The sequence below is a fragment of the Panthera leo genome, chromosome D1 (assembly GCF_018350215.1).
Source record: "Panthera leo isolate Ple1 chromosome D1, P.leo_Ple1_pat1.1, whole genome shotgun sequence".
NCBI lineage: Eukaryota > Metazoa > Chordata > Mammalia > Carnivora > Felidae > Panthera > Panthera leo.
The window spans coordinates 46,609,934-46,620,072 of record NC_056688.1 but is presented as its reverse complement, the minus strand read 5'-3'; the positions used below and the strand labels follow the sequence as shown (position 1 = coordinate 46,620,072).

At 37.4% G+C, this 10,139-nt stretch overlaps 1 protein-coding gene across 5 annotated transcripts in view; it reads left to right on the top strand.

Moving 5' to 3' along the window:
* Positions 1-95: 95 nt before the first annotated feature.
* Positions 96-10,139, top strand: part of CCDC83 (coiled-coil domain containing 83) — a 46,982-nt gene continuing 36,938 nt past the window's right edge. For 2 of the 5 annotated variants that reach the window (XM_042906203.1, XM_042906201.1), the window contains exons 1-2: positions 96-559; positions 6,382-6,504. In XM_042906203.1, the coding sequence (XP_042762137.1) occupies positions 6,410-6,504 (95 nt within the window). In that variant the 5' untranslated portion in view covers positions 96-559; positions 6,382-6,409. Of the gene's footprint in view, positions 560-6,381; positions 6,505-10,139 lie in introns of those variants that run through there. The other 3 variants (XM_042906200.1, XM_042906204.1, XM_042906202.1) reach the window with 3 other exon arrangements.

Below are 10,139 nucleotides of genomic sequence, written 5' to 3'. Positions count from 1 at the left end.
GGCCACCAGGTGGCGCGCCCGGCCCGCGGGTCGCGGAGGCGCGTGGCGGAGTGGCGGGGGGGGGGAAGCCCTCGCGAGCCCATCGCCTAGGAAACGGAGGGCTAGGCTACAGCCGGGGAGTGGGTGGGCCTGGTCCGCGGGCAGGACGCGAGTGCTACCTGCGGGCCGACTGCAGTGCATCCGCGCCTAGAAGTGGTCGAGGGAAGGTAGGGAGACTGGCTGGACTCCTCGCTCGACCCCTGACTCCTTCCAGTCTGGCACTTAAGACTTTACATCTCCGTCCCACCCCCACCAGGCCTGGGGCTTGCTCTACGCCCAAGCGGGCCTGGGGTCGCTCCCTCCTGGCGTCCTCCACCAAACCCTGCTCCTGGACCTTTGGAAACCGCCGGGAGGGGTTCTCATAGGCCCGCCCCTCTTCAGGAAGGAGACAGTGAGGGAGATTTTTTGAACTGATCAAAATATTAACCTCTCTTCGCCTTGCAGTAGAACCCCCGGTGACTTGCTGATTTGCCCGCCCTTCGAGATCTGTTCCTGAGGGCAGGATCTGAATGTGATTCAGGTTTGTGACCTTAATGGTGCCCTCACAGCCTCTAGCACATAGGTGTTCAGTAAACTAATCCTTCCATTTGTGTGGAGCTTTATCGCTTGACAGTATTCCCAAAGCATTTGAGCCTCATTGATAACCCGGACAGGAGGTAGGAAAGATGGAAGAGAACTCAGGGTCAGAGGGGATTAGAGACTCAAGGTTATAAAACTCACTAGTGGAGGAGCCAGAACTAGACTCAAGTCTTGCTTTGCTTAGTACTCTTCTCACCGAATTCCTGGTCTTGTGAATGCGTTTTGAGTGAGGACTCACACCTCCCTGCAACCTTCTCAGAGCCATCATGGAGCCCTCCCACGAAGGCTCTAAGTGTTGCTGATGACCTCCCCCCCCCCCCGCCCCCACTCTCCTCCACAGTCCATAGATTGGCTTTAGCTCCTCGCCGTGGATCCTGCAACATCCTGTTCACAGGATGCTAGGTTTCTTTCTTTTATTAATGTTAGATTTGTACAGTACTTTCTTCTTCACTCCCCTTCTTGCTCCATGATTAATTCTCTGCTGGGCAAGAGAGAGTTGAGGAGGTGGTTGGGTAGTGTGAGATGTCCCATTGAAGGAAAAAAAAATATATATATATATATATATATATGTATGTATACACATACATATATATATATATGTATATATATGTATATATGTATACATATATATATTTCTGTTATGTATATATATACATACATATATACATATATGTATATATATATACATATATATACATATATGTATGTATGTATATATATACATATATGCATATATGTATGTATATATATATACATATATGCATATATATACATACATATATATATATATATATATATTTCTGTTAAGGCAGAGAAGGAAAACAATAAACCTGGGTATTTATCACTGTGTGTGTGATAATTGCTTATGGATTTCCTTACTGCCACCCCAAGACCTGGCCCCAGTAGATCTCTTTGTATTCACCACTGCTCTCTGAAAATGGAAGCCCTTTGGTTCTCCTCCACCATCAGAGTTTGAAAATACTACATGTATTTCCATTATCCTCACAACATTCTTTTCATAATTATGTCTCTTTTATTTTGACATTTCTAAGCTTGAAGGACAGCAGGAGTTGGGGAAAAAATGTAGTAGTTCTGGTTGCTAGAGAAATTAGTATAATATAATGCTTCTCAAACTATTTGTTATTAGCAAATCTGGATCAGAAGATAGACCAATTCAGAAGCTAAGTGTAATTTGGGAACTGCAGTTCAGAAATGTCCCACTGACCAAAGGATTTGTATGGGTGAAAAAAATACATGGTAATATAATGTACATCACCAATTAGGCATGTGAAAGTTGAAAGTGTTATTTATCCAGATATTTTTAAATATCTTGATTTGAATATTTGGTTGTTTAACATATCTCCAAACTGGCTGTGTTTTACATTTTAAAGCTGTTTTGGGCTGTATATACATAATCTATACAAAAAAAGGACTGAATTTGTTTTAAGCTAACTTTTAGGTGATATTCTCACTACTAAAAGGCTTTAAATGAATTCAGTGCTTTTTAACATACACTGAAGAGCATTTCTTTTTTTAAATGTTTATTTATTGATTTATTTTGAGAGAGACAGAGAGCACAAGTGGGAGAGAGGCAGAGAGAGAAGGAGAGAGAATCCCAAGCGATGTGGGGCTCAATCCCACAAACCATGAGATCATGACCCAAACTGAAATCCAGAGTCAAATGCTCAACCGGCTTAGCCAGCCAGGCACCCCTACACTGAAAAGCATTTCTAAAACATTTAAATATTGTATTAACAATATGTTCTAGCATAAGTGAGAATTTGAATTTAAAAGTGATTTACTTTCTAAATTCAGGGTATATACAACATTACGAGAAAATAAATAGGGCCATGGATAAAGAAAGTGAGTATACATTATTTTCAGGTCATTCAAATTAGACATTTATTGAGCATCTACTTTGTGTCCAACAAGGTATGTTCCAACATATATTTTGAAAATATATTTTGAAAATATATATTCCAAATATATGTTCCAACATATATTTTGAAAACCCAAAGATGGTTTGTTGAAGTGGTTAGTTGTTATTCAGTATTAAAGGTATTATATTTTGTTGCAAATGAGCATATAACACCATGAATGCTTTCAAATATATATTGCAATTAACACTATAATGGGATACTACTACATTATTGTTATTTATTAGACATACACATTTAGAACTAGTTAATGGCAGAGCCAGTACTAGATAGACTTCGAGACTTCCCACACCCATATAGAGATCTTTTCACTAAATCATGCCCTCAATCTCTGATGAAATCTTATTCAGAACTTTTACCGTTACTAATGCTGTTAAGTAAATATCTTCCATTTTAATCTACATAACAAACATCAGAATCCATTTCAAATGTCAAAAAAGCTATTAGAGCAGAGCTGCCATCCCTCTCAGCCTCCACAAAATTTGGAAAGAGTCATTAGGAGGCTTCTGGATATTCATGGCTCCACAAAGTCATGAAAAAAGTCATTAGGAGCTTTCTCAGTATTGAGCCAGGATCCTGAGAATGCACTCTTTGGTTTTTTGGGGGGGTAATTTTGCAGAGTCAAGTAAAGCATTATGGGATAACAGTACATTTGAATAAGATGGCTATTCTATGTCCATTTTTTCTAAACAGACTTCTTCCTTTCCACTGAGAAGCATTTGGGGATTATGTTTTGAAAAATTTTCTGACAGAAAGTGATTATGGAGTAGGCTCTGAAAAGGCTGGAGACCTGAGTCTTTCAAACCTAGCCTCCTCGCTTGCCATCGCTCCATGGCATATGTTATGGAATGCCCAAAGAGCATTGGGAAAGAACAAACAGATAGTACAAAAGGTCATACTGTGAGCAAAGATCTCCAGAGCATTCATTGCCTGCACAATCTTGCTAGCCTTTTAAAGTTGTTCATTATTTTTCTTAAAGTCCTACTAGAGTATGCTTCTTTCTTCCTGAGTAGAGACTTGCCTCTTCCATATGTTATAATTAAGGACCAGGTAACGTGCCATGCACAGAGCAGGCACCAGATAGATGTTTGCAGTTACTGACACACAGATTAGGTGTCCATCTGTCAAGAATTATTCTTCATAAAACCTCCTGGAAGATAACCTACATTACTGTGTGAATATTTTTCTAGGGTCCTCACCCTTTGCTGAGATAGAAGTCCTCTAGGTGGACAGGAACTGTAAATCCTTGTAAATGTTTATGAAAATCCCCATTGTTTGTAGGACATTATCAAATGTAGAAGGACATTCTGAAGTAATGTCATTAGCTCATTGCAAAAATGCATCTATTAAGAGGCCAATCCTCTGCTTACTGATTTTCTGGAAAGTATGTAAAACAACAAATCTTAAAATAGTTTATGGATAAATAATTTGTGCTAATGGATCCACATTTTCACTCATAGTTTGTTAAAGTGCTTTGCCATGAGTTGCAGTTAGGTAACTAATAATACTTTAGTCAGAGAGCTGAAAACTTAAGAGCCAGGTAACTGAGGTAATGAGCAAGATGAGGTCATTTTTCCTCCAGCACCAGATGGGTATTATAGATGGAAACTCTAACACTTGATCTCCTCCATATGACTCAGAAGGAAAATTAGAGATCAATGTTAACATTTGTTTTAACTTTTAAATAAAATATTTATAGTAAAACAATCACTGTTAAGTAGTAAGTTATTGTTGCAAAATGATAACTGCATGTTACCTCTTTGCGCAATAGTCAAGTTAAAATTTCTAATTCTAAAATAGAAAATAATATAAAAATTCAACTCTGCATCTAAACAAAAAAAAAGCAATTTTTACTCAACTTACAAGTTTCTGTGAACTGTGATGGGAGAATGGCACATTTTATTGTGTAGTTTATGAAATTATTCTCAATACTTTCATATCTGAGAAGATACCACTTAATATATTACTCTGTGTTAATGTGTTAAATCTTTTTGTTGACAGCTGTGTGCTTTTCAGTTGGAAAGTATTATATAGTATGTTTGCATTCACATATACTCGAATCTGTTAGAATGTAGAGATGAGCACACTGGCTGGAAAAGAAAAGTCTCAGACACAAAGACTGAGCCTCACTGGAGGTCTAGGTGTGAAAACAGCATGTCTAGGAAAAAGTGTTTCATTTCAGAGACATTTTCCACTGTGGATCTCAGTGATCTATGTAGATTGCCGAGTCAGTGACCCAAGTCAATGATGAAGGTTGACAATAGCAAACCGCATGGATTAGTTTTTCCACACATCATTATACTTGGAATTGGGTAGACATCCTCTGCTTTAGTTACCCAGAGTTTGAAAAAGCCTGATCTGGAGCTTTAACTAAAAGGGCATAATACTTAACTAAGCTCTTTCTGTATGTCACCCACTATGCTAGGTGCTTTAAATAATGGCTTATTTAATCCTTATAACAGCTTTTAGAGTATGATTTTTGCTCTTAACTTATAGATGATGAAACTGAAGCTCAGAAAGATTAAGTCACCTACCCAAGGTCACATAGATAATAGGTGGTGGATATAGGATTAAAACATGTCTGCCTGATTTATCCATCCAGTTTTTCCTTTGACAAGGACTTACTGTGCATCTACTTGTGCTAGGTGGGGAATACAGTAATGCACAAGAATTACATCATCCCCACTCTCATGGACTTCCCAGCCATCTAAATAAATAATTACAAAGGTTAAATTCTTTCTACCATACCCAACTACTACTACTTTGATTGAAGCTTAGGCACTTATTTTTTTTAATTATTGGAAATTAGAAGATAAAAATCTGTTAAGATTATAATCTGAAAAGAAGCACTTTAGTACCTATACAAAATCCATCAAGTATTCCTGTTCACTATAAAAATCTGTGAACAGTGGACCTGATTTTTCACTCTTAAAATATATTATTTTTGAGAATTTTTTATTATTAGATAAAAAGCAATCGATAGCTGATGAGCAGTGACTGCTAAATATTACATTATTATTATTACTTTGCATTTGTAAACCTTTTAGCCATTTAAAAAAACATTGGAATATGTGCTTTTATTTGCTCTAACAACCCTAGCCATACCTAATTCTTTTGGATTCTCGTTTCTTTGGATTCTAGCTCACAGAAAATTGTGCTTTTTTGTTTTGTCTTAATTAAAAAAAATTAACAGACATTGCCTGAGCTGTTATTATATGCAGTAACACTGTGGAGAAATAAAATGACTGGAAAAGTATAGTCCTTGTTCTTAGAAAAGCTTGATAGGGACAAGAGATGTAGATGGATAACATAAGGGGGTGAGTGTCTTAGAAAGTTTGGGTAGGAAAGGGCACCTGGGTGGCTCCGTTGGTTGAGCAGCTGACTCTTGATTTCGATTCACATCACGATCTCACAGTTCAGTTCCTGGGATGAAGCCCCACTGCAGGCTCCACACTGACACCAGGGAGCGTGCTTGGGATTCTTTTTACCCCTCCCCTTCCCCTTCCCTCTCCCCCTCCCCCTCCCCCACTGCACATGTGAGCATGTGCGCTCAAATCTCTCGCAAAATAAACTTTAAAAAAAGAAAAGAAAATGTTTTGGAATGGGGAAATGCTGTACCTGGTCCAAACATGGAACTTACTAGACTCAAGAATCCATTGATTCACTGATGTCCCAGCACTGTGGTGGATGATAGGTCTGATAGGTTTCCTAGCCTGAATGGAAAAACAGTTTTAAATTAAGTGCTGGCAGTTCCTTATCTTGAGTAAACACAAGTAGAGGGGCAAAGACAGAATTTATTTGCTTTTCCTACTTCTTTTCTAAACAGGCATACCTCTTACTAATGAAGCAACACAATGGACAACACAGCGAAAGCAAATAAAAAGGATATTCAAAATGAGCCACCCAAAGAAATCCAGTTGCCTACCAGTGAAGCACTTCTAGACTATCAGTAAGCTTAGATTATGAAATCCAAACATCCCCATATGCAAATGGAAATCATTGTTAAAATTCATATAACTCCAAACGGACAGTAATGCACTCAAAAGTTGTCAAGAGAGCCAGACTAGAGGTAGATTGGAAGCATAATTGAACTCTTGTGCTATGTGCAGACTTTTTTTTTAAGTTTTGAAACTTTGACTATAATATATTCCAAGTAGTAGCTGTGAAACCACATTCATTAATGTGGTTTTGGATCTCTCTTTCCCTCCATTGTATTATTGGTCACTCTCCCACATACTGTGTACACTTTGTATATAACAGCTGGCTGGCTTACCTCTTAAAATACAACAGAGAATAGTTAGTGTCATCTCCAGTGGCTACAGATCAAATCCAAAAGATAGAATTATTTTTAATAACAATATTTCTTAATGTCTCACTCCCAGGAGCTGAAGATAAAACTAAAGGTAATGCCTATTCTATATTTATGTTTTCATAGATAGTAAACTGCTGGAGAGATTTTGAACCTCAGCTTTTGACACAGCGTAGGTGTCTTAATGTGTAATTCTTAAGGAGTGAATGAATTCATTTCATTCTTTTACACACAAGAATGTACTTCATAACCCTCAACAAGGTAGGTTTAGAAGGAACATACCTCAACATAATAAAGGCCATATATGAAAGCCACACAGCTAACATCACAGTCAGTGGCAAAAAACTGAGAACTTTTTCAGGAAGGTCAGGAACAAGGTCAGGAACATGACAAGGATGTACACTCTTCCCACTTTTATTCAACATAGTCCTAGCCACAGCAGTCAGCTAAGAAAAACAAATAAAATGTATCCACAATGGTAATGAAGGAAGAAGTAAAACTCTATTTGCAGATGACATGATACTATATATAGAAAACCCTGAAGACCCCACCAAAAAACTACTAGAACTGATTGATTTATTCAGTAAGGTCACAAGTTACAAAATAAGTATACAGAAATTGATTGCATTTCTATGCACTAATAATGAAGTTGCAGAAGAAAAACTTAGCAAAAAAATCCCATTACAACTGCACCAAAAAGAATAAAATAGCTAGGAATAAACTGAACCAAGGAGGTAAAAGACCTGTACTCTGAAAACTATAAAACACTGATGAAAGAAATTAAAGATGACACTAACAAATGGAAAGATATTCCGTGCTCATGGATCAGAAGAACAGATATTGTTAAAATGTCCATACTACCTAAAGCAATCCACACATTTAATGCAATCCCTATCAAAATACCAACAGCATTTTTCACAGAACTAGAACAGATAATCCTTAAATTTGCATGGAACCACAAACAACCCTGAATAGCCAAAGAAATCTTGAAAAGGAAGAACAAAACTGGAGGTATCACAATCCCAGATTTCAAGATATACTACAAAGCTGTAGTAATCAAAATAGTATGGTACTGGCACAAAAATAGATACATAGATCAACAGAGTATACGTGTGTGTGTGTGTGTGTGTGTGTGTATGTGTGTGTATATATATATATATATATATATATATATATATATACACACACAATGGAATATTATTCAGCATTATTATTCAACATATACAATGGAGTATTATTCAGCCATAAAAAAGAATAAAATCTTGCCATTTGCAACAACATGGATGGATCTACAGAGTACAATCCTAAGTGAAATGTTAAAGAAGGACAAATACCATATGATTTCACTTATATGTGGAATTTAAGAAACAAAACAAATGAACAAAAAGAAAAAAAAGAGAGAGACAAGCCAAAAACACGCTCTTAACTATAGAGAACAAATTGATGGTTACCAGAGGGGGGTTGGTAGGGGTATGGGTGAAATAGGTGATGGGGATTAAGAGTACACTTAACATGATGAGCACTGAGTAATGTACAGAATTGTTGAATTGGTATATTGTACATGTGAAACTAATATAACATTGTATGTTAACTATACTGGAATTAAAATTTTTAAAAAAGCATGTACTTCATTCATGCATTTACTGAACAAGTACTTGAATATTTACCAAGTCCAAGGCAAGTGCTAAAGGACAACAACAAAGAGAAAACCTGGTTCCTGCCCTGATGAGACATGGGAGACAGACATTAGACAACTAATTCAAGCTTTTTTTACAAAATTGCATAGCTGCAATTAAGACAGTATGAAAGAAAAGTGTAAGGTCCTGTGTAACAGTTTAACTAAAGGTTTAAACTATGGTCAGAGGTGTCAGGAAAAGCTTGTTGAGGAAGTGACGTTGGAGCTGATCTCTGGAAGAGGAATAGGTATTATGGAGAGATAAAGTAAAAGAGAGAAAAGCTTATGGAAGAAACGCTGGAGAGAGGGAGAGGTTTCACAGCCCAGGAACTGAGAGAAGGCAGAGTGAGGGAGAAAGGGTAAGACTGAACTGATGATGTATGCAAGGGTCAGATAAACCGAGTCCAGTGGAATATTTGGGAGTCAGTATGAGAAACTATTTATTGGAGAGGAACAAGACTGAAAGTGGGGAGCCTGGAATGCTGGTGACTAGCCTGTGACACTGGGCTTCAAGAGATTTGTTTTTAACAACATTCAGATAAAATCTACCTCCTTCTTGAGAAACTCCAAATCTATCTGTCTGTTCTTTTTAGAGGGCAGTTGACTGAAAGGGTCAGAACACTGAGAAACCCAAGAAGGGACTTGTGACAAAGCTCCCTTTTATTTTTTACTTGAGATAACATTTAACCAGAAACTACCCACACTCATTTGTCAACCTAACTGAAAACTTCCCTCATCTCATCTTCGGAGAGGTGGACAAAAAGGCTCTAGGAATACAACCTGCTCTCTAATTTGCTGCCATGGTTTACAGTGATGACATCCAAATACAACCGTTTCTCTTGTAGGTCAATCAGAGGCCAGTCTTTAACAGAGGTTTACAAAAAGACATTTAAAAATTCTCATGATCTAGCACAAGATATAAACTGAACATCTCATGCTTTTGTTCTCTGCTTTGTTAAGACTAAATAAACAATCTCATGGACTGAAACAGTCGAGGCCTGACTGTACCATACTCTGCTAGTGACACTTGACTCATTCCAGGTGTTCCCAGGTGACAGAACTTTTGTCACATGACAAATTGGCCAAAACACCCACCTCACCATCTGAGAAAGGATTGTCCAAGGGTCCCCTGGAAGTATCTTCCTTCTCTCTTACACAATCTCATTTTAGAACAAAGAGCTGGGAGCACGTAGTAGGTAATCAATGACTTCTGAACAACTGAACATTTTTTTAAATCTATCCCAAGAAAATAAGGTCATGAACCTCTATGATTGTGAAGAGCTGAGACTGTCAATGCCAAATCTATAAAGTGACACCATTTCTAGGTAATGGTGGTTTTTATTTTTTCCTTTGTACTTGTTTTTCCCCCAGTTTTCTACAATGTGTGAATAGACCCAGAAATAGGTATAGATATTATTATAGGTTAAAAAATAGATAAAAGTATAAAATTTTTAAATTCAGATTTATCTATTTTACTTCTGAGAATTTTCAATGAAATTGCATGGAGGGAGAAAGTTGACACATTAATAACACTTTAATAATACAGTGAGGTAAGGGGGAAGGTGACACCTTGTATTACTAACCATTTCATGTCACTGTG